Consider the following 24,410-nt stretch of genomic DNA (forward strand, 5'->3'; position numbering starts at 1 on the left):
CCATAAATGAATCAGCACTGTTTTAATTAAGGTTTCAGTGTAGCTGTACTTCTGTAGCATGATTGTTTGTTGTGTCAAAGTAATACATTTACTCTTTAATTCTGGAACAACAATCCAATTCCATGCAGTCTGATGTGTGGTAGATTTATGGGGTGTCTTTTTTTATACTATAGTAATTTCTTGTCAACAAACAAAAAGTAAAAAAAAAAACAGGTTTGTCATCACTGTGCAGGAAGAAATGATGTCATCGTGAAGCCAACTGTATCTTCAATGATCACATAAGACATTTAAGGTTTGATTTAACTAACCTGCTCGTTTATGAACGAACCTTTCCCTTTTTTTTCCTATTCTCCTCTGTCTCCCTTTGTTTTAGGACACCTCCCCCCAGTGTTCATATTCGGCACTGAGCACATCAGCAGCCAATGTGCGTGTCAGAGTGAGGCGCTCCTCCTCGCTGCTTTGGTTCGCAGGTACTTCTACCCAAGTGGGTAGAGGCTTTAATCTGTCAGGGACGTCGTGCAATGGTGGTTGATTGAAAGTGACAGGCCCAAACACAGATGAGTCGCAAAGACAATGCCTGACTGACAATGGGACGTTTTGTGGCTCGTTGTTTTCTGCTCCTGCTGATTTCAACAGGACACGTTTGTGGAGGTAAGACAAGGGACATGAGAGAGACGCAAAAGTTATAACTCTTAAAATATATGTCAGGGAAGATGGTTATGATGAAAAATGTATCACCTTTAAAGCATGTAAACATATATATATATTTACATATTAGTGTAGTTTTCACATTCATGAACAATGAAATTATCCTGAATCCCATCGGGGTTTTAGTGAAAGAATGCAGGACATGATGACAATCGTGTAAAAGCAATGTATTTGTATACACCTTTAATTAAATTGAACGTTGGTGAACATTATTATGTTTGTTTTCTTCTAGTGGCATAATTTTCTTCTAAAAACAAGAAAAGCAGAATTTATCTTTATCTTTACCAAGCAGTAATATTATTTATGGTACACACACGCACACACACACACCACAGTTCTGTAAACCGTTCACTCAACGCCACCTCAGAGCTGTCATCTAAAATACCCACAAACATCACCATCGAATAGAGGATAACAGTCATGTCTCACGTCTTTACACCTGCTGATGTTAGCACATTGAAGATCTGCACACACCTTCTGGGTCTGTCTGTGACTGGAGGGAGATTAACAATAATCCAATGTTCAGCGGTATCATAGAAGAAGATTAGGAATAGATGGACAGACATGGGATGCATTGACAACAGGCTTATAGGCTTTATGAAGAGAGTCACGCTGGGCCAGCCTGCTGACAGAGCCTTTATGATAAATTATCATTTTTACCGGCACAGATGCAAAGTCATTTGAAGAATGTGAAATGATAAGATGTTATGAGAACTGAGATTAGTACTGTATGACGAAGTGGAAACAAAGCGAGAATGAAAATAAGGAATTCAGAAGTGCGAATTTGGTTAGTGCGAACAGTAACCAAAAAAAAACAAAAAAACCCTCCTCGTCTGAATTTCTTTACTAATCATTTAATTTTAAAAGTTAATCAGCAGTTTTTGTCATCTCATCAATGGCTTTCATCTCCTGCAAGAAAAGGCAACATTTAGAGACTGAAAACATATAAGTATAAGGTAAAATGTTATTTTCTATTAGTGTAATCTGATTACACTTTAGAATTTGTCACCAATCTAATCATTAAATATGTTAGCTTCTATTTTCTCTCTCTAATTCCAGTCAGATCTCTTTATTGGCTTTGCCCCCCAGTGATGACCTTATTCGAGAAAGTGTGTGGCACTAAATGTCCAATCTGGGCCATTAGTCGAGGCTAATTAGCATCGGAGCACATCGGGGTGACCCCCTCCCGAATGCATTAGTTGTCATTAATTGAATTTGGTTTGCAGGTGTAAAGTGCAGAGTCGACACCCCAATGACAAGCCAGTCAATACAGACAAATGGGAGGAGCATCGATCAGAAAAGCGTCAAACCCATACAATTAATAAAATCTCTCTCTGTATATCTTTTTCAATGTCGTAGTGTCCTTCTACGGGGACGGACACATCCATCTGCGCACCAACGAATCCTCCATCCAGACGTTGCTCCACGTTCGCTTTCAAACCTCCAGTCCAGCAGGGCTGCTGTTTTTGGCAGCTGGAGGCAGAGACTTCGTACTGCTGGAGCTGATCTCTGGGTGCTTACAGGTCAACAAAATGTTGTTTATTATAGTTTTTAAAAAATACTAATTTGCATATGCACTATGTTAGGGTTTTAGGAGATCAACCATGTTTCTCGTGCTTGCTCCATGCGTTGAATGAAGACATTTCCTGCTTTGTCATCTTTTCAGTCCAGAAGGTGGGGTTTTGCCCCGGCCAATCTTACACCCCTGTTTCATGTGACGTCACTAATGAGACGTTCATTAAAATCAGTGATAGGAGTACAAAAATAAACGTACTGTAGGGTCAGCATGTAAATGGACTGCACTTATATAGCGCTTTTCCCACCTTTGTGGTGCTCAGAGCACTTTACATGAGGCCTCACATTCACCCATTCACACGCCAGTGGGCGGCTGCTGTCATGCAAGGTGCTGCCTACTGGGAGCAATTTAGGGTTCAGTGCCTTGCCCAAGGACACTTCAGAGCTGGGATTTGAACCACCGATTTGCTGATCACTGGACGGCCCACTCTACCAACTGAGCCACAGCCGCCCCGCCGTGACGTAATCATGTTGTGGTGTTCCATTTAGTATGGAAATTCCCTACAACTATGTGTGGAAGTAAAACAAGCAATCGGAACTCCCTCAAAATGAGAAGATTGCTCCATATATCACGGCATGCGCTGAGTAAAACCGCGGACATGCAGTTTAGTGTCACATTGACTCGCAGAGGAAAACCCAACAAGCCCCTGGCACTACTTGCTTCATTTCCGAACAAGTTAGTTCATGATCCTAGTTAAGAGAGAAGCCCGCAGCGATATTTGTTATTCTCCCTTGATTCTCAGATCCTGTCACATGATCACTGCCGCTGAACGTTTTGTCTTATGGATTAAAGATCGTGTTTTGACGTAGAACAAAATATTTCAAATACTGTACTTTAATTTCATGTGCTATCCATCCTTTCCTCTCTTCCTGCCCTTGCCGCCCCCCTTCGCCCCCCTCAGGTGCGTCTGGACCTGGGCTCAGGCGAGCGTTTGCTTCATTCAGAGAAGGGCGTCGACCTCAGCGACCTGGCATGGCATTCCGTGGTGCTGGCCCACAACCGTCATCACGTCACCATGACCGTGGACCAAAACGCTCACGCCAGTGTCCTCATGCCGGGACCAGATGTGGAGCTCCGCGTTGAGCACGGACTTTTTGTCGGTGGGGCATCAGGAATGAACCACCCACGCCTCTCAAATATCTCCAGTGGGTTTAGAGGTTGCATGGATGAAGTTGTGTTCAATGGACACAACCTGCTGTCCAGCTTGAAACCTCATTCTGGATATAAGGTCACCGGTGGGCTTTCTCTGGGATGTAGCGCCCAGTTTTCTGCCACAGAAGAAGATCCTGTGAGTTTCTTCAGCTCTAAATCCTTTATCTCTCTCCCGCCGTGGGAAGTGTCACAGGAGGGCGTGTTCCAATGTGAATTGCATCCTTCGCCGCTGGAGGACGACGGCGTGATTCTGTACGGCTTCGCCAAACGAGGAGGATTTGTAGCAGTCGAAATTAGAGATGGTCACCTGGTTGCGACAGTGGGGGGTAGAGAGGGAGGTCGGGCTGAGGTGCGCTCTCTGACTCGTGTCCACAGCAACGCCACCTGGTACCCCATCCGGCTACACCTGCTGCCACACGCCATCCAGCTGACGGTGGATGAGGAGTCGGTTAGAGCCAACCTGAGCCTGGAGCTCCAGGGCATCCGGCTCAATGGTCCCCTCTTCCTCGGGGGAATGGACGAAGAAGCCCGAACAGATGCGAGGCAAGCTGGGTTCATGTCTGTTGAGTCCGGGGGGCAACTGGCCGGCAGAGGAAGCTCCTTTAGAGGTTGCCTCCGGGAAATGAGGGTGAACTCTCAAAGAATGGGCCTTGAGCATGCTGCCGTCACCAAGGATGTCAGAGTGGGCTGTAGATCCGGGCGAGCTCCCGCTGCACAGACTGCTTATCTGCCTGATGTCAAAAGCACAACGCCGAGTAGCAACGACAGGAAGAAGCCTAACTTCCTGTTTCTGAGAACGTTGGAGGTCGCAGAGGGAGGCCAGGCAGCTCTGGAACCAAAACACATGAGGGTAGGGTTGATTGTCTCCCGCCCCCTGCTTAGGTTTCTCTTATATAGCTATTTACAGGTTCAGAAATGTGAGTTCAAATAAGCTGATTTGAAGGAACTTTCATAAGATAGCACCAATATTTAAGTCACTTCCTGATTACGCGTCTTTCCAGGTAAAGCTAGATTTCCGTAAACTGGGTGTACATCCGTCCCAGTTGATGTTCCGCATTGAAGGGCAGCCTGTCCACGGCCAGCTTCGGCTTGACCTCACGCCGGGTTCTGACGGGATGCTTGGCGAGGGGCAGAGGAGGACCATCTTCATCGGAGCAGAGGAGGTCGACCGAACTTTCAGCATGCTGGATCTGTGGCAGGGCCGGGTGACGTACGTCCACAGTGGGTCAGAGTCCCTGCAGGATTTCTTCACGTTCTCAGTGTTCTCCAGCAGTAAGAAAGAGCTGCCTGCATTTCTGAGGGACAAGCGCCTGCACCGATTTGACATCAGCGTCAGTCCTGTTAACGACGCGCCGGCGCTCAGCCTGCCAGAGGGGAACCTTTTCACGGTGGTGGAGAAGTTCAGACGACGGGTAGGAACAGCGGAATGCCCGAAAGGTTTGTAAATTCAATGGCAGCAAGGAATGATCATTATAAACGCGTTGTTCCCAGCTGAACACAGATGTGCTGAGAGTGTGGGATCCGGACAGCAGTCCAGCAGAGCTGGCGTTCCGCTGCCTGGGGAACCTCAGCTCTGATGTCGGATACCTCGAGCACCAGGATGACCCTGGGAGGTTCGTGCTTCGGAACGCGTCTCAAATCGTGCTTCAACCAACCGTAGAGGTCTAGTGGAGACATTTCTATATCTGTGTGTATAATATATGATTTATTTAAGAACAAGGGACAAGAAGAGGAAAAAGATAAATCAAAAGTGTTAAAATAATGCAGTCTCCTTTCAGATAGAGATAATATTTAAAATCAGATGATTTGTTACTGTTGGTTCCAAGTCGCCCCAGACTACAAGACTCCCTTTACAAGGGACACTGAGTTTAACGGGAACACGTGTATCTTTCAGGACCATAGACTTGTTCTCCCTGAATGATCTGGAGAATGGGAAGATCAGTTTTGTCCACACTGGTGTCCCTACCTCCCGGATGGCATTCCGGGTCAGTGATGGGCTGAAAGTAAGTTAAGTAATCCCTTTTGTAAGTAATCCATAAAATGTAGCATAAAGAAATGTTGATCTGTGTGTGGAATAAAGTCAACTGGACTCGCCGATCAATCAGAACCGAAGAAGCCTTTGGCTGAGCATTGATATGCCTTTAATTAAGCTTTTCCCACAAGCCCAGCTGACTTTAGTGATATTGGAGTTTTTAGATCACCAGCAGCTCTCGAGATTGGAAATGCTAGTCAAATCAGGTTAAGATAATTTAATTTACGCAGCCTGACTTACAGTTCAATGCATTTTTAGAATGGGAAGGTCTACTCTAGACCACGGGTGGGCACAATGTTTGACTCGCGGGTCACAATGGGTTCTAAAATTTGACAGAGGGGCCGGGCCAGGAACAGATGGATGGAGTGTTTACGTGAACTAATATAAATGGCATGTAAAAGTCATTATGTGAAATGATTTGGCCTTTTCCAGGTAATATTACAGGGGGGGGGGGGGGATGGAATTTCATTGTGTGTTTGCAGTGTAAAAAGTGTAAAACATTTAATGACAATAAAAAGCTAATCTTAATTAGTTTGATGACCTCGTCTTGAATTCTTACCGTCTTTTAATCAGGGCTGCTCTAAAAGTTCTAAATGAATTTGAAGTTAACTAAATGTTTTGAAGGGGTAGGTTATTACCCGCGGATCAATCTATTAAATGATGCTGATGATCTGAATTTTGGTCTTATCCTCGTCTCCTATCCTCACTTCTTCCCTTTCCTTGTTTCTCCTCCTAAGCTAAGCAACACAGTCGTTCTGAGGATCGTGGCCGTGCCACTCCAACACAAACTGGTGAATAACACGGGGCTGGACATAAACCAAGGCGGGACGTCCGCCATCACTACCGCTAACCTTGCGGTCCAAGTTAATGTGGCAGATCGGGAAGTGGAAATCCTCTATGATGTCACGGAGCTGACACAGTACGGCGAGCTCCAGCGGCTGCACTCGAGCGGCGACTGGAAACCAACGACATCCTTCACTCAGAGGCTTCTAGAGCAGGAACGGATCAGATACGTCAGCACGCATCTGGGCCTTCAGACCCAGAACAGCGCGACTGACTGCTTCAAGTGTAAAATCAGCATCGGCGCTCTGGCTTCGGACGAGGTTGTCTTCCGCATTGTGGTGCGCTGGATCCACTTCAAGGTGACACGGAGCAAGATGGAGGTCAACAGTGCTCGAAGTACCGCCGTCTCTCCCAATGACCTCCGCGTGATTTCAAAGGGTGTTAAACTGGACCAGAGCGACCTGTTCTTCAGAATTCTGACGGCGCCGAAGAAAGGGAGGCTCTTTCTCGACAACAAACCTCTACAAAAGCACTCGACCTTCAGCCAGCAGGACGTCACAGACGGCTCGGTGAGGTACGAGCTTCTCAACAGGCTCCCCGACGACGCCCGGGACACTTTCAGCTTCCAGGTGTTTTCCACGCACGCAAACTCAACGGCTTACAACTTCAGAATCAACATCAAAACGGAATCGTCCCCCGTCAGCGTCGTCAACAAAGGACTGTCAGTCCTGGAAGGCGGGCGTAAAGTTATCAACAAAGACATCCTGTTCGCTCATACGGCGAGTAACCGGGAGGTCCGCTACAGCCTTACCGGGAGCCCGAAGCACGGGCAGATGAGGAGGATCAATAATTCCAACTCAATGTCCATCGACGATAACGTCGTGACGTTCACAAATCAGGACATCATCGAGGAGAGGATCGTGTACATCCATGATGATAGCGAGACCAAGCGGGATTTTTTTACTTTTCAGATTACGGTTTTCAAACCCCACAAACGAGCGAGCCAGAAGGAGGATAAAAACGCCACTGGACATGTCTTTAACATCTCTGTGCAGCTTGTCAATGATCAGAGACCCGTCCGGGTCGTTGATAAAGTTTTCCACGTGGCCCGTGACGGACAAAGATTGGTGACTTTGAACGACCTCTGTTTCCGGGACGATGATGCTGATTTTGAGGACGACTGGTTGGTGTACACGCGGAGGGGGATTCCCATGGGAGAACTGGTGCTGGCCAGTGACACCAGTCACAAGATGTATGAGTTCACTCAGCGGGACCTTGAGCAGGTCGGTGCCGTTAATCTGAGACATTTCTGCACATCCAAACCATTAGAATATTTATTTAGGTATTTAGTTAGGATGATTTCAGATTTCATATATTTAAGTGTCATAATTTAAATGAGCCAGCAAAACTCATCAAGACTAATTGTTACAAGTGACCATGCACGGATTCAGAGCAAATTATGTCCTGTAATCCAAAGGAATAATAATCCATGAACATTCAGGGATTAGATGATTAATGATGTCATCAGCTGCTTTTGAGATGTTCAGTTGTACTGGAGTTAAAAAGAGCAAAATTATGCAACACTGGTTTTTTTTTGCTCCTTTCAGAAAAAGGTGTTGTTTGTCCACAGAGGAGTGAGTTTTGGGCGTTTTGTGCTTTTTGTATCAGATGGGAAGCATTATGTGTCCACGCTGCTGGAGGTGAGTCTTCACATGTTAAATACCGGTAGATGGTTTTAATGTTACTGATATTTTACTGTAAATGGGTCAGTTTCCAGTGGCAAATTTTTAAACAAGATAAATCTTAAAAGAGTTTCAAAAGTAAAAATCAATCAAAAAATCAATCAAGCATTATTCCTAGTAAGAAATATATAATGAAATAAATTAGCATTGTTTGCTCACTGCTGCGGTTAAATGCAATGTGCAGGTGGTGGCTCAGGATCCTTACCTCCAACCTGAGAACAACACCGGCCTCAAGGTCCAGCGGGGTGGGCTCACGGCACTGACCTCTGCCAACCTCAGCGTCTCCAGCAACCTTGACGTCCGAGACCCACAGGAAGTGACATACGAGGTCTTCGTTCCACCCAAACATGGCACACTCTGCTTTAAGGATGGCGATCGAGAGACCGTAACAAAAGCAGAAGCAATTTCAGAATTCACCCAGCAAGACTTGCTGTCGGGGCACCTGGTCTACCAGCACGGCGGTAGCCACGAGTCGACGGACGGCTTCAATGTGACGGCACGAGTGAGGCAGGATGGCCCGGAGAGGGAGCGAGGCAGGAGGGCGGCACATCGGGACATCGGAGTCCTGGTAAAAGTCTACCTGGAAAGTCACCGGAGGCCACCGACGCTGAAAAATAAGCATCCAGTGGTCGTAGCTGAGGGGCGGAATGTCTCCGTCAGCAGGGGGCACTTGGAGGTAAAGCAGCCGCGTCAGTGTGATCACTGTTGAACAACTCGAACATCGAGCACGTGTTTAGTGCAGCAAAGAAATTACCTTATTATTGTTGTTGTTTATATAATTGTTGTGTTTTTTTTTACATGCAGGATTCCTCATCTCGTGAATTGCACATGTTCAACTCAAAATAATGAAGCATGTACCAGTAAACATATTATTGACTCATGTTTGCATTTTGTCAACAGGTGGTTCATGAGGACAACCTTCCATCGGAGATCCTTTTCATGGTCCGGCGCCCCCCCACTGTGGGGTTCCTTCAGAGGCTTCCCCCCGGAGAGCAGCAGCGCTCCTATCAAGTACAAGCAAACAATCTATCTTTGTTAGGATTAAAGCTGATCAAAGTAACACATCTGGATTTAGTTTAGACTCTTTAATGCTGCTAATGTTAACAAATGTGGTTCATTTATTGATAGATACTCAAAACCATCTAAAGTTATAGGGATGCAGAGGCGCTAAAGATTTAATGTCCCTTTAGTTTTCCCTTTTCGCATTTTGATTTTGAAATCAAACCAATACGAGTTGCTGTTTCTCATCCTGAAACAATATCCAGCATATATTTTATGCCACTTTCCAAGATGATCCAAAATAAGAGCAATCCAGCTCTTTGTTTTGTGTTATTCCTCACAGGGCATCACTGAGCGGTCAACAAGATCCTTTACTCAGCAGGACATAAACCAGAAAATGATTATCTACCATCAGGATGCTGCAGGAAGCACCAATGACTCTCTCCTGTTGGAGGCAACCAATGGGGTCACAACGGTTGGACCGATAAGGCTGGACATTGATATCATCCCCAACTTGCTGCCTCTACAGGTACGGAATGCAAACCGGTCAACAATCAGTAGGTATTTATTATCTGGGATTATAATCTGATGATTGATTTTGTCAGGTGTCTGATTTGACCCTTGATGAGGGGTCTTCCCTACCGCTGACCTCTGACATCATCAAAGTCACCAATCACCACTTCACAGAGATGGACTTCCTGTACCAGGTCGTCGTTGCTCCTCGGCACGGACACTTGGAGCACAGCCGTATCCCGGGGATGCCCATCACTGCTTTCACACACACTGAGGTCTGATTGAGCACATAAATATATAAAAAATATAGATAGTAAATCACATTAAATGATTATTGAACCCTCATTTCAACTCAAATTTAGTTCTGCATTGTCTTATTAGATGTAGGCCATGTAAAAAACAGAACAACATCTATTACCTGCGTGCGTTTTCACGTCTTTGTATCTGTATCCAGGTGGAACGCGAGTACGTCTCCTACATCCACGACGGCAGCGACACTCGGAGAGACGGCTTCACCGTCGTGGCCAATCAGACGGAACTCGGGAAGCACAGTCTGCCCTGCGCCGTGCACGTCATTGTTATACCTGTCAATGATGAGATTCCTGTTGTCGTGGCCAACAAGGGCCTGAAGGTGGGGGGGGGGTGATGGGGGGGGGGTGATGATGCACACAAAAAGTGTCTCGTGTAGGTGTGTGTTATGTAAATGTGTGTGTGGGATTATTTTCACTCTGGGTCAATCGTTGTCATTTTATACAGGCACAGCAGTGGACAACTATATTTGTAAATATTGTTTTCCCATCTAAAGTTTCAGCCTTCCTGTCCTCTCAGGTGTGGGCGGACTCGGTGACAGACATCACCACAAAGGAGCTCAGTGCCGAGGACGCAGACACGCTGCCCGAGGGGCTGGAGTTCGTCATCACGCCACCCAGCAACGGTCACCTGGCACTGAAGAGCGCCCCCTCCAGGCCCATCCTCAACTTCACCCAGTATCACCTGCAAACTGCTCAGCTGGTGTTCCTGCACAGCGGTGAGCATGTTCAACTATCAGTGTATCTATTTATTAGAACGAATAAGAATAAGATAACTAACCGCTGTTGTTGTTGTTGTTGTTTTTTTGGGGGGGGGGGGCTTAGGTGCTTTGTCAGGTGGCTTTCATTTCCAGGTGAACGACGGCGTGAACTTTGCCCCTCGCCAGATCTTCAGCACAACCGCCTCCTCTCTGGTGCTCACCTTGAAGAGGAATCAGCCTTTGGAGGTCTACCCAGGTGGGGTTTTACTAAAAAGGTGTGAGACTGGAGCGAACGTTTCCCAATCTCTGGTGTGAACGTTTCTTCAGACGGCTCTTCAGCTTCGTTGGAGACTTCCTCGACAGCCATTCATGTGACTCGCCACACGCCTGACTGCTCTCGCTCACGCTGCGTCTTTTTAAGGCTCTGCGACAGTAATCTCCGATCAGCAGCTTCAGGCGGTGACCAACGGCGGCGGCGACGCCAACAGAAGCCGCTCTGTGCTGTTTGCAGTGACCGCGCCTCCGAATCTCGGACGTCTGATCCGACGTTTGCCCGACAACTCCACGCAAACCGTTTCCACATTCACACAAAGCATGGTAGGAGTGTTGGTGTGTATTTGTGTGTTGTTGTTGTTGAAAATGCTTGCTTGCTTGGCTGAAATGAGATCCTTTGAAATCTCAGGTGAATGACGGCGTCATCTTTTACGATCAGACGAGGCCGGGGTCAGTGGGATGGTCGGCTGCAGACTCTTTCTCCTTCACCGTTTCCTCCCCTCCTGCTTTTCTTCCTCCACACACCTTCGTCATCGCAATCTCCTACCAGGCCGACAGACATCACGACGATGACCGACGTAAAACCCGACTGCTGAACAATGCAGGTACTGGGTGATCGAAAATATTCTGCATTCATTTCACTTTTCCTGTCATTGTGGAATTGGTCAGGTCTCCATTACCTTGGTTATCTGTACATTTACATCGTTTGTTTTTACCTCCTTCCAAGGAGGTTGCTTTTCTATCATGAATCACTATCATGAAAAATGTCTTCTGGATCTGATCCAGATTGAGGTCAGGAAATAAAATATAATTAATGGATTCAAAAAATCTGTTAAAAATACACATCGACTCTGTTGGTTGGTGTATAAAGATACCAAGAACCATCTAGAACCTTTTGGTGATGATCCAGATCACCGTGTGGATGAGCAGGATGAGCTTGGTTGCGTATTTTACACTTCCGTGTGCCGTTCAGGTGCCGTGGTCGCCGAGGGAGGCAAGGTGACGATTGACGGCTCTAAGCTCGATGCCTCCAATCTCCTTGGGCAAATTCTAGAGCCCCACCGGAAAGAGCACCGCGTCCTTTACCGCGTGATCGCCCCGCCCCGACACGGCACTCTGTCCATACAAGGGCACAACCTCACCAGGTGTTTGACTCGGTAGATAAAATCACAACGAATATTAATTAACTTCATTGCTCCAATAGTGGCAACGCTATAATACTTTAAAAAAAATGAAATGATTAACGATGAAGGCCTTTCAATTAACTTGTACGTCTGTCTTTTCTCAGAAATCACCCTGAATTCTCTCAGGTCACATTAAACAAGTTTGGAATCACATACATCCACGACGACTCGGAGACGAGGAGCGACAGCTTCACCTTCCGGGCCTGGGTGGCTCCTTCGCATCTCGACTCCTCTTCCTCCTTCTCCTCCGTGTCTGGCTTTTCCTCTGATTCCTCTTCCTCATTTCCCCCTCTGTATTCGGCCTCGCCGTCCTCCCTTTCATCATTAGGCGTGGCCTCTCTTCGGCGTGCAAAGGAAGGCCTGTTGGTGACGGAGACGTTCAACATCACGGTGGCGCCGGTCAATGACCAGCCACCGCTCATCGGGAGCAGAGCCCCAAGCGTGAAGGTCGTGGTCGGGGAGAGAGTTGTGCTTGGACCGGACAATCTGCAGGTTGAGACAGCCATGACATTTAAAATGATCTCATCAGATCAGATCCCGCTGATCTTCATCATAGAAGCCAAAATATATTCCTCCAATGCATCAAAATTCACAGTCAGAGTAACAACAGACTATTTATTCTACATTAATCTTAAAAACAACAAGTTTGTATTGTTAAACATTACATGCTAATGTGTTCATCCTGCTGTCATACATAATCCATCCTGCTGTCAACCCACATGTCCAGGTAGAGGATCAGGACACGCCTCCGGAGGAGCTGCACTACCTCGTGATCAGTAAACCCACTAACGGCTACCTGACGCTGGGGGAACGGCCAGAACCGGTGACCTCCTTCACCCAGTACGACGTCAACCACGGCCGGCTGCACTTCATACAGCAGGTGACCGTGGTTTTAAACGGCGTCCACGTGGAGGATGATAAGCATGCAATGACAGGAATGTTCAAATCCCAGAAATCCAGGAATTTGAATTCAGGGTTTTATTCCTTCTATGTGGAGACATTAAAGAATTAAAAGAACTCACAGCATTAGCTCTTAGATTTATTGTGTTTTTGGGGCCGTTTATCTGTGTGTTAGCAACATAACTCAAAACGTTACGATCTTGATGAAATGTTCAGGAAATGTTGGGAACGTTGCCAGAAACAGATAATCAAATATTTGCTGAATATCCAGAAGAGATCCTGGATTCTGGGTCACTTGGACATTTTTGTTAACATTGCAGTCAATGGCGCTTCAAAAGTCATTCCTTAATATCTCGGTTGATTATTGATCGATGTTTATAGATTTTGACACCGTTGTGTAGGCGGGGGGTGGGGGTGGGGGTCTATCTCCCCATTAGAGACAGAGATTTCTAACAAGTCGTCTTAAAGTTAATTCCACATCGGAGCAAGTCAGCGGATTTGTTCTGTCTTTAATACCTGAGGAGACAGATCCAGGTGGATTCTGGGTAAATGCTCTTTTCTATGTTCTGGAAATCAACTATCTTGATAGATGCAAATTTTACTGTGTTTGCATCCTTTCTCATTCATTTTTTACTCTGTTTCTCTTCTGTTAATATTTATAATATATTTAATGTATATATTATATTTTCTCTTTGCTGTCCTCTCTGTCAGGGTGAGCCCTCGGCAGGTGTTTTTTACTTCAACGTAACCGATGGTCACCATCGTCCACTCTACAAACTGTTTAGTTTGGAGGTGATAAAGCCCACTGTCTCCATGGTGAACAACACCGGGCTGTCATTGGCCCAAGGCAGGACCGCCGTTGTCCTGACAACCGATCACTTTGCTGCTCAAACAAATGGCGTCAGCCCGGCCAACATCACCTACACGGTCACCGCACACCCTCGCCACGGACGCATTGCAATGAATGACCTGGAGGTCACGACGTTCCGCCACCAGGACCTGCAGTCGGGCCGTGTTGTCTACCACATGACTGATCTTAGCGAATCAGAAGACAGCTTCCAAGTCTCAGTGTCGGCCTCCTCCCCGGGCGTCGACTACGAAAATGTAGCGGCGCAGACGGTGACGGTAACCGTCCGGCCTCTGGTCTACCTGAGGGAGCCGGTCAGAGTCCCCAGTGGTATCGCTGTCAAGCTGGGGAAGGCCATGATCGACGCCTCGGAGCTGGCCAGGGTCAGCCGAGCCAACCCGGTCTTTGAGGTTCTGTCCCCGCCGAAACACGGAAAGCTGGTGAAGGTAAAGATGTTCCCTATCAGCATCTATTAGAGGTCAAAGGGACTCATCAGTCCGGAACACAATAGTTCAATAATCAATAATATAAACTTATATATATATTAGGTTGTTTTCCTCTTTTACAGGGAGCCATTGTTTTACATTCAAATACAGTAAAAACAATAATTCAGTATAATACAGTGGAAAAATCCCTTAATCCGAGGCTTAAGCGTTTCCATCTTAAAACTTACCAGCTGCTCATTTTTCCTGAATGGAAAACATTGCTTTCCTTCTTGGCACTTTACACACATTTCGTTGCCGCTCCTTCCTCTGCAGGCAAAGGAAGAACTCAACGGCAGAAGATATAATTATTCTGTGTTTGCATGTGTGCAGATGACCTCTGACCCGAACAGAGCATCGGAGCTCCTGAAGTCTTTCACGTTCAGAGATGTGGTGCAGGGCCGGGTCGCCATCGAGGAGATTCTCGGTGACGATGACAACCGACCTCGTGATAACACATCTGCAGCGAGAACAGGTCGAGGTCATGCCCCCGCCACGCCGCTCAATGATTCGTTCGTCTTCTTATTGAGGGCTGGAAATGTCCAGCCAGCGAAGGGCGAGCTTCACTTCACCATCCTCCCCCACCACCAGATGCATCATGGTCCCGGCGGCGCAAGTAAAGCAGCTGGCGTTAGTCAGGAACACGAAACCACCCATCTGCTGGCGCAAAACGTTACCGCTGCAGGAGCGGGAGGAAGAGGAGTCAGAAGAGGGGGATCCACGACGGACAGCAGGGCCGGGGTGGGTTTGCCCCCCCATATATTGACGCATAAGAATCCCAACAGGACACAGCACAAGACGAGGCCTCACAGCCGCTGGGGGAACCGCACACGCAGCGGGAGTCATGGAGGAAGAGCAGGCAGCGGCGTGGAGCGAGCCGGAGGGGCTCCCAGTCATTCCACGCAACCCCGCGATCCTTCCGGTTCAGACAAACACAGTCCGGCGACTCCTCCCGACTCCCACCCGGTTCATGTCGAGGTCCTCCCTCGCCCGGCCTCGGACCCGCTCCTCATCATCCTGCCGCTGCTAGCCTGTTTGCTCCTCATCATAATCCTCATAGTTTTAATCCTCGTGTTCCGACACCGCCAGGAGAAGCAAGCCCGGCTGCAGCTCCTCCAGCAGCTGGCCAGAGTGGCGCCGCCCACCGAGGAGAGCCCCGACCTGGGCCGTGCGGAGCGGAGCGCGGCCATGCCCTCTGTGGTTGTCACCCCGCTGGGCCCGAGAAGCTGCCCAAGCTCACCCAGGGTGGCAATTAGTCCTAGGAGGAGAAGTCTGGCACCAGGGACGACGTTCTGGGGGCCGTTTGAAGCTGATGGGGCAGGTGGGTGCGGGAGCAGTGGAGGAAGAGATAAGACGGCTTGGAGTCGTGCCGTTTTCACTGCGGGAGTCAAGACATCTCCTCGATCCAGATCTCTTGCTCGTAAAGACGGCCAGTTCTGGGTTTAATGGACGTCTTGTAAGGAAAACGGTGCCTTAGAGGTGTATGTTTGGACTGACAGGTATAAATGGCGTGCAGGACCTCTAAGGCACATCAGACGGATGAAGTATTTCAAAAGAGGACAGAAATATGGACAGTTGTTAAATAATAGTTATTTTTTAAGTAGAAAATGCATGAATGCCATTATATTTAGGTTCTTGAACGGACCCCCAAGGAAAGCTTTGTCACGTGTAGTGGAAGGAAATGTGAAACAAAGACAGTTTTAAGATATCTTTGATCGGCTGATTATGGTCAGAATCCATTGAAGAAGGAAACGTGGAGGACAGAAGAGGAGGCTGGTCTAAATAATGAAGAGGCTTCAGCTGCAGCAACCTGACCTGCGGTCCATGAAGGGCGGTGTCGGCTCTCCAGACGGCGCTGATGCTGCCTCAGAAAAACGGAAGTCCTCATTGTGTTATGTAAAGTAAATGTAAGTAAATGTCGATGTGTTAATGATGAATAACCAGAAACACGTCAGATTGTTTCAGAATCAGGACATGAGCTTTTTCTTTGCTTTCACAAGCAGTGCTAATATTTCTGTGCGACAACTTTAAAGCAAGAACATTTTGAAAATAAGTATACTAAGTATTGTATTTAACAACACATAAACTAAAGACAAATTAAAGGTCAAATTAAGCTGTAAATTATATTTAAGGAAACGTTACAGACGTACGATTCAAATAGATTCATTGTAAAGATTCCATCATACTGTCTGTTAAGAAGTTGTTTTATTAAAATAATTGTTCTAGCCCGGTGTCAACAAACAGATCTATGAACATATTTTTGGACACTTATTGTTTAAAATGTGAAATACATCAAAAAATGTATCAAAAAAAGACGGTATCATTGAGCCAACTTAAGAATGGGGTTTAGACATACACAATTATAAGATTTCTCAGTTTAAAAAAAATAAAAATAGTCATAATCCACCAGAAGAATTTGAAATATGCTATAATGAGATAAATCGTCACACAGTGGCTTCAAATCTAGGTGACCTGCGTTCGAAGGTTTAACGCCAGGAAGCATCCATCAACCTTAAATGTCTGCCCCCTCTCAGACTGCCCACACGAAGGCAAAGCAAACAGACGGTAGAAAACCGGATAACTGTGGAGCTGCTTCCGGCAACAAGCAGGGAATCCATTAAAGAAATACACCTCGTCAATATTTGTCTTGTCAGGCAATGCGGCAGAAATGTGAGCTGTGTGAAATGTCCGGCATTAGGAGTTCAAATTCCAGGCTGTAACAACAATCCATGCTGATTGAACGGTGACTACCCCCCCCCCCCCCCCCCGCCCTCGCCTACTGCCAAAACACAATACTGAAGAGGTGATTCAAGTAGAAACAGACACAAACCCATCCATCCATTTTCTTGTAGAGGAGACAATCGTCTCGTCTACAGCCGCTTTATCCGCCTCGCGGGTCCCGGGAGTTGCTGGAGCCCATCCCGTGTCCAGGTGGGGAACACCCTGGACACGTCGCCAGCAAATCGCTGGCACACAATCAAATCAAACAATCAAACCCACTCACGCCTACTGACAATTTGGGGTAATGAATTCACCGAAATGGTATGACTTTTGGAGAACTTCCAAACTCCTCACGGACGGGATTTGAACCCGGTACCACCGTGCCACAGTCCTGTATTTATATAACGAAATCAGTTTTAACTTCAGTCTGTGCTCCAGATGGGGGGGGGGGGGGGGGGGGGGGGTCGCTGTAAAGTGCCGGCGCACTGGGAAGCTCACGTGACTCCAAAGGCGGGAATGGAGAGGAAGTCTGGATTTATTCAGAGCAGCTGTTTTTCATATCGCTGCAGTCCTGCTGCGTTGCAGGATGTTTGCAGGGAGCCATGTTTACTGGTGCATTCACCAGAGCCCTGTTTACTGGTGCATTCACCAGAGCCATGTTTACTGGTGCATTCACCAGAGCCATGTTTACTGGTGCATTCACCAGAGCCATGTTTACTGGTGCATTCACCAGAGCCAGGTTTACTGGTGCATTCACCAGAGCCATGTTTACTGGTGCATTCACCAGAGCCAGGTTTACTGGTGCATTCACCAGAGCCAGGTTTACTGGTGCATTCACCAGAGCCATGTTTACTGGTGCATTCACCAGAGCCAGGTTTACTGGTGCATTCACCAGAGCCAGGTTTACTGGTGCATTCACCAGAGCCATGTTTACTGGTGCATTCACCAGAGCCCTGTTTACTGGTGCATTCACCAGAGCCCTGTTTACTGGTGCATTCACCAGAGCCAGGTTTACTGGTGCATTCACCAGAGCCATGTTTACTGGTGCATTCACCAGAGCCATGTTTACTGGTGCATTCACCAGAGCCCTGTTTACTGGTGCATTCACCAGAGCCATGTTTACTGGTGCATTCACCAGAGCCAGGTTTACTGGTGCATTCACCAGAGCCATGTTTACTGGTGCATTCACCAGAGCCATGTTTACTGGTGCATTCACCAGAGCCATGTTTACTGGTGCATTCACCAGAGCCAGGTTTACTGGTGCATTCACCAGAGCCCTGTTTACTGGTGCATTCACCAGAGCCCTGTTTACTGGTGCATTCACCAGAGCCATGTTTACTGGTGCATTCACCAGAGCCAGGTTTACTGGTGCATTCACCAGAGCCATCCAGATCGTCCGGGGAGCCGTCAGTCTGCCGTCCCATATTTTAAATACGGTGGTTTATTTCTTACACCACGCCCAGGATCCACCACATCAAATATCTTTCTCCCACAAACCACATTAAGAAGTTCACCATTAACAGCCGGCGGGGGGGGGGATGTCATTAAGTCCAACTTCTCGGTTTTCTCCTCCTCGTCCTACTGGACATCGTCATATCTCTGGAGGGCGTCCTCCAGCTTTGCGGTGATCTTTTGGAAGAAGCTGATCTGGTGGCGGAGGTGATGCTGCATCTGCGAGCGGAAGTCTCGCACGCGCGTCCGGTGGAAGTGCTGGATCTCGGCCAGCGTGGCGCAGGATATGATGTTGCAGCGGTCGTGGAGCTCGCCTTCCTTCTTGGGACAGTCTTTCACCTTGGTAAGAGCACCTGGGAAAACGATGGGGGGGGGGGGGGGGGAGACGAGCAATTCAAATGGGAGCGAGGCTGCAAATCAAAATGAGACCGAAAGGCACGAGCCTTAAATTTGTGAGTCTATCCTGGTCTGTTGGGGTAATAAGAAGCTAAAGACATAAGACATAAGACAACAACGGCCACTAAGGGGACCGGAAGCGCTTTACTGTGTTGCCGCCATGTTGGTAACATCGGAGCGGCTGCATGTTCATGTTCTCAAAGTCAAAGTGAACTCTCGTGCTGTTGGCTTTCCTTTCCGTCTCCGTGGCTCTCGTGTAAAACGCCACCCTCCCCTCTTCCTCTTCTTATGCCTCCTCCTTTCTACCAAGTGAGTGAGAAGGAAAGAGGAGGGGGGGGGGGGCTAATCCTGAGACTTTGCATTCCTGCAGTCCCGGGACAACACAGCAGAGCAGGCCCAGGAATGTCTCCTCATTCAAATCAGATGCAGCCTTCGGACCTGACGGACAGAACCGGCCGCTCCGTGCCGATTTGTAGGTCATCCCCACCTTAAGACCTGTAGATGCTTCCCTGGTTTGTCTCCTTTGGTGACTTCCTGTCACCGCGCTGTGAGTTCGTTGCGATACTAAACATGACTGGAAGCCGCGTGCCGAATGCAGATTTCTCAAATATTTGCACTAGTGTGAACACGTCCCATCAGCTGCCTCTCCCTGGGGATTATTCACAATCCTGCGTGTGATAAAGTGACTACACTGGTCGTCGGCTTGGTGGAGACGCGTTCTGGCAGCCGTGACGGATTGTAGCCCCGGCTTTTATCTCAGACTGATGATCTCAACGACTCCCTTTGTATAATTCATAAACGTAAAAAAAAAAAAAAAGCATCATGCAAGCAGGAGGAAATGTCTGATTTCAATTTGGCTGGTGGAAAGTCAGCCCTGATGTTAACGTTCGTTTGTGGGCGTGTTTCCCTCCCGGACATTAAACTCATATGTTTAGTTTTGAGAGTTAAGATGAGTTTAAATAGTTTAGGTTAAGGTTGGTCAAGTTCCCTCTGATCCATGACCCATTGGATGTCATCCGATTTCAAATTAGAAAAACACCATTAGAGCACAGACCTCCACCAAGCACCTCAGTCCCCCCCCCCATTTGAGGAACAAATGTTGAAGCTCCATTAACTGCAATGCTACTGAAGATTTCAACGGGATCCAGAATCCAGGATCTCTTCTGGATCATCGCCAAAATGTAATCGTCTGTTTCTGGTTAACGTTCCCAACATTCCCAGATCATTTCATTGTTTTCCAGCGCGGCAGAGGAAAGGGTGCAAAACGACGCACGTCTCCGAGCCTGCTGGGATTCAGAGTGCGTTTCTAGAGTTACGCGCTGCGATCGCACGGAGAGAACAGCGCCTCTGGGTTTTGGCAAACGTCAGGACGTTTGTGTGCCAGGAGCGACTCCCTCCTCCCAACCTGCACGGAACTCACAAGCCAACTCCTCTGCAACTCCTTTGTGCACGTCTGTGTTTTTTCCAGGGCGCAAATGCAGGCTCTCGCAGTACCAAGAGCGTTACAATGGCCTGGCCGTGGGTTTCGGCTTTCAGCCCAGACTGACGCAGCATTTCGGTAACTGGGAACAGATGTTTGAATCCGGGGCCCGCTGCATTGTTGCGCCCTTTTTTTTTTTTTGCAGCCGTGATGAATTGGGGGGGGGGGGAAAGCTGCAGCCCTCAAGGGGCCTCTGGAAACAGAATGCTTTTCTAACGCAAACAAAAATGAAAGAGCTGTTTGTGTCAGAGGAGATTACGCCGCCTGCGAGAGTGGAAACGGAGAGAAAGACCTTGCGCTGTTACGAATTCCTCTTTCTCCACCCTGCGGAGGCCTCACTTCCTGCCAGCACTTCAAGCCCCCCCCCCCCCTCCGACCTCTAACCTTCCTGTGAGGAGATGTATGCCAGATCCTAAATTTGGGACAGTTCTTGGTGGGGGGTAAGTAATCACCGACGTTGGTTTGTTTGTCTGACTGTTAGCAAGATAACTCAAAATGTTACAGAAAAATCTTGATGACATTTTCAGAAAATGTCGGGATTAAGGATTAAGGGTTACAGATGATTAAATGTTGCTGATGATCAAGGAGAGATTTTAATTTCCATTAACATTGCAGTCAATGGAGCTTCAAGATGTGTTCCTCAATATCTCGGTTGATTATTGACCGATGATGTAAGATGGAGACCGCTATCTTCCCACCGAATTTCCGGATGGGATCCAGATTGAGGATACTTTCGTCATACAAACAAAACTGGATTTTCCCTTTATTGATAATGGAGGCTTTAAAAAAACAAAATATATCTTGCAAAATATGCATTGAATTCACTCACCAAAAATCCCAGTCATAAAGGGGCCTGATGCATTATGGTGCCAAATGTCTTTGGACTCTGATCCAGAATGAGGTCAGGAAAAAAAGATGACATTTTATCAATGAAGCTCCATTTATGGTGTATAAAGATAAGAACAATCGAGAACCTTTTGATGATGATCCAGATCAGCATGTGGACGGTGTAAATCCAATTAAGAGGGGAATGAGCTGCTTGGGGGAGGTCTGCGCTCTCAGTTGGTGCTTTTATCATTGCTCTCTGTATCACTGAACGGGAGGTCTGACATTTACGATCCACACCTAAAGACCTAAACTCTTCCATAGATGAACACACACACACACACGCACACACACACTCTGTCCCACCTTTTTGCACGTGGACGATGTCGGGGAAATTGGCCAGGTGTCCTCTGTACAGGTCCAGCAGGTCAGAAATGGGATCCAAGTCTTGGCGTGGCTGCTCGGCAAAGTACTCTCCTATGGCCTCGTAGGCCTCGCCGGAGCTGGTGATGGCTTTGTTCAGGCTCACCGAGTAGGCCTGCTGGTCCAACTCGAATGCCTGCGCCAAGAGTTTGAAGGCCTGGCCCACTTTCTGGTACTCCTTCTTGAAGCCCGTCACTTGTTTGCGGGCAAACTCATTGATGGTCGTGTTGACGACCACGCTGTACTCGTCCATCCGCTTGGTGAAGGTCTTGAAGCCCTCGATCTTGCTCTCCACCTCCTGGAGGTCCAGGGGAACGGCAGGTGTGCTACGTGAAATAATAGAAGAGGACGAAGAAGAAGAAGAAAAGATGTACGACTTTCTTTTGTACGACTTGCGTTCGGCTCAATTCAAGCGCTGCACCCGACATGTTGCACGAACGTGCGAGGGCAGCATGCGCCTCGACACCTCTCGTCTCAGGCACTCCTTACGATGAAAGATTTCAGTTACCACACATGGAAACTGATAACGGCGTCTCTCTAAAGGGCGAATAAGTCCTGTGCATTCCTGATATTTACACCTTTGATGTGCCTGGAACGCGTCATATTTAATGACAGGCTACATAATTAGTCCCGATAAGCGCTGCGAATCCAAACGTGGACTCAGCGGACTTGACTCGCGATGTGCAATGACGCGTTTGCCTTCCTCGTGTCCGGTCTGAGGGAGGCGGGACTTCAGGGATATATATACTGCTAAGAGACATGTCAAAAGACCTCAATAAAAAAAAAACTAGAATAGCAATCGGAGAGGACAGACCTCCACCGAGCACCTCAGTCCCCCTTTTGCTGTGATTTACACCAATAATCATTGTCCTCCATTTATTTCAGCCCCAAATTCAACCTCCTACCTGATTGTCAGGAAGAAATTGGCTCCGACCAGCTCATCCCTCTCTGCCTTCCTCTTGCCCTGCTTCCAGGATTTCTCGTCGACCCCACATGTCAGGAAATGCTGGAAAACATCACAACGTGCCAGCACGGGGTGGGTCGTCATGTGGTTCATCCACCAGATCAACCCCTTCCTCCGCTTGGAGATGAAGTCCTCCTCGAAGCGGCCGGTGGCCTGCTTCTCCGGCAGGTGGGGCACCGAGATGACCGGGAAACGCTCCACAAGCCGGCCGTACAGCCAGTCAAAGTGCTTGTACCTGCGGGGAAGACGGAAGGTGAGTCGGGGGTGGAGGGCTTGCGGGGAGATGGAAAGTGAGATGGGGCAAGTTTTGAAATGACAAATCTGCTGACAGAATGAAGGTGAGAAGTTCGAGCAGGAGTTTTTAGAAAGAAAGGGGGAGATTCCTGAGGACTATTTTTGGCATTCTGCACGAAAGATTGCCGGAACAGGATATTTCAAGAAAGTGGGGGCTGGACAGTCCGGTCAGGATGCCAGGGAGGAAGAGCAGGGACAGCAGGAGGAAGACGGCGTACCTGCGGTTGACCTGTACGTCGGTATGCGTCGGAGTCAGCCCGTAGGACATGTAGCTCTTCATGCCTTTGAACTTGGTTTGCTTGGTGGGGTCATCGATGGTGCAGGTGAACGGATACGGGTCCTCCTGCCACTCGGGGCCGTGCTTCCCCATCACCACGCAGATCCGGTCGCCGTCCTTCACCAAAGCAGACGCCTCCCCGAGCAGGAAGGCCTCCCCTCCGGACTTGACAAAGGTGGAGAACCTGTTGAGGTTCCTCCCCACCGTCGCCGAGCTCTTGGCCTGCTGCCGGTGCTGATGCTGCCGGCCGCTCTGACGGCGCGCCGGCAGGGACGAGGTCACCGGGTGCACGGGGGGGACGCTGCCCAGGCCCTGGGGCACATTGGCGGCGGGAGAACCGTCGTCCCAGTCGTCGTCCCAGTCGTCATCGCTGCCTTGACTGGTGTGGAAGCTTCCTCCGCCGCTGCCGGCACCGACTCCCCGTTGAGACCGGGTGTCCGAGGAGGCGCTGCTGGAGGCGTGGCCTTTGTTTTTGCCTGTGGAAAAGCCATTGTTGCTGGCGCTGGAGGTGATGTGGTCCTTTATGATCTCCACGTAGGAGGCAGGGAAGAGGCCTGCCTCCCCCCTGCTGTTCTCCCCCTCCAGCCAGCCGTCCTGCTCCTCCTCGCTGAGCAGAGTCACCAGCTCGTTCTCCGCTATGGAGATCTCCCCCGGGTTTTCTGAGTGGAAGTCGTACAGCACTCTGGCCGTCAACGCCATGATGTTATTTAAACCTCGATCGCTTCAGACCCTTTTTTTTTTTCCGTCTCCACGTCACTGCAAAGTTGCCCCAAAAAATTTCCTCCCTCTTCCTCTTTTCTTATTCCCTTGAAATGTCCCTGGAGCACGTAAACGGGGGGGTCAAGCTTGTATAGAAAAAGAACCAGAAAACACAGCCGCGTATCCGACACCCACCTCCTCTCTGCGGGTTCAAGTAACATTTGTTTCCATGCAGAACTTAATCCAAGTCGGGGAACGCAAAGGAACGCACCGTCGGAGAGGGGATGTCTCTCAGGTGAGTTACCTGCCGGAGTTTAAAGCGGAGACGCACAGATCAGAGACGGGGGGGGGGGGGAAAGCCGCTTCTCTTCCACCTCCTCTCCCCGATGCGCTCCGGTCTGAACACGTAGGAGACTGGCTGAGTAACGGAGGGCGGAGCGAGGAGCGCGTTCAGTGAAGTCTCTGAAGTCACGCGTGGAAAAAACCCGCAGTCTGAAGCTCCATCGGAACAGCGTCATGTAAATCATCGAATTATGTAGAGTTCATTCATTTATCATGATGACGATTATTATTATTATTGTTATCATTATCATTATTATGTTATTATTATTATTATTATTATTTTATCATGTTATTAGTAATAGTAGTAGTAGTATAATTATCAGTATATTATAATAAT

At 48.2% G+C, this 24,410-nt stretch overlaps 2 protein-coding genes across 2 annotated transcripts; one reads left to right on the top strand and one right to left on the bottom strand.

The window, feature by feature from the left end:
• The first annotated feature begins 587 nt into the window (after positions 1-587).
• Positions 588-15,646, top strand: LOC137908818 (chondroitin sulfate proteoglycan 4-like). Its single transcript, XM_068753240.1, has 22 exons — positions 588-651; positions 2,068-2,231; positions 3,186-4,286; positions 4,438-4,848; positions 4,928-5,049; positions 5,331-5,439; positions 6,206-7,534; positions 7,859-7,951; positions 8,178-8,669; positions 8,894-9,004; positions 9,336-9,521; positions 9,598-9,780; positions 9,960-10,136; positions 10,334-10,532; positions 10,639-10,770; positions 10,936-11,111; positions 11,197-11,392; positions 11,761-11,932; positions 12,076-12,463; positions 12,699-12,851; positions 13,583-14,164; positions 14,534-15,646. The coding sequence occupies exons 1-22, from the start codon at positions 588-590 to the stop codon at positions 15,644-15,646; spliced, it is 7,653 nt and encodes a 2,550-aa protein (XP_068609341.1).
• Positions 15,647-18,257: 2,611 nt separating this feature from the next.
• On the bottom strand, positions 18,258-23,731 carry LOC137908521 (sorting nexin-18-like). Its single transcript, XM_068752932.1, has 4 exons — positions 22,974-23,731; positions 22,403-22,696; positions 21,441-21,823; positions 18,258-18,726 (listed from the first exon to the last, which is right to left on the bottom strand). The coding sequence occupies exons 1-4, from the start codon at positions 23,729-23,731 to the stop codon at positions 18,500-18,502; spliced, it is 1,662 nt and encodes a 553-aa protein (XP_068609033.1). The 3' UTR covers positions 18,258-18,499.
• Positions 23,732-24,410: the final 679 nt, after the last annotated feature.

The sequence above is a fragment of the Brachionichthys hirsutus genome, chromosome 19 (assembly GCF_040956055.1).
Source record: "Brachionichthys hirsutus isolate HB-005 chromosome 19, CSIRO-AGI_Bhir_v1, whole genome shotgun sequence".
In the NCBI taxonomy this organism is placed as follows: Eukaryota; Metazoa; Chordata; class Actinopteri; order Lophiiformes; family Brachionichthyidae; genus Brachionichthys; species Brachionichthys hirsutus.

Excerpts from the sequence above, each read along its gene's own strand:
- LOC137908818 (XM_068753240.1), top strand. The coding sequence starts at position 588 with ATGGGACGTTTTGTGGCTCGTTGTTTTCTGCTCCTGCTGATTTCAACA. Across the intron at positions 9,522-9,597 it reads CCAACTTGCTGCCTCTACAG|GTGTCTGATTTGACCCTTGA; the intron begins GTACGGAATGCA and ends TGATTTTGTCAG. Across the intron at positions 10,533-10,638 it reads GCTGGTGTTCCTGCACAGCG|GTGCTTTGTCAGGTGGCTTT; the intron begins GTGAGCATGTTC and ends GGGGGGGCTTAG.
- LOC137908521 (XM_068752932.1), bottom strand. The coding sequence starts at position 23,731 with ATGGCGTTGACGGCCAGAGTGCTGTACGACTTCCACTCAGAAAACCCG. Across the intron at positions 22,697-22,973 it reads GACGTACAGGTCAACCGCAG|GTACAAGCACTTTGACTGGC; the intron begins GTACGCCGTCTT and ends TCTTCCCCGCAG. Across the intron at positions 18,727-21,440 it reads CATCGTCCACGTGCAAAAAG|GTGCTCTTACCAAGGTGAAA; the intron begins GTGGGACAGAGT and ends TCGTTTTCCCAG.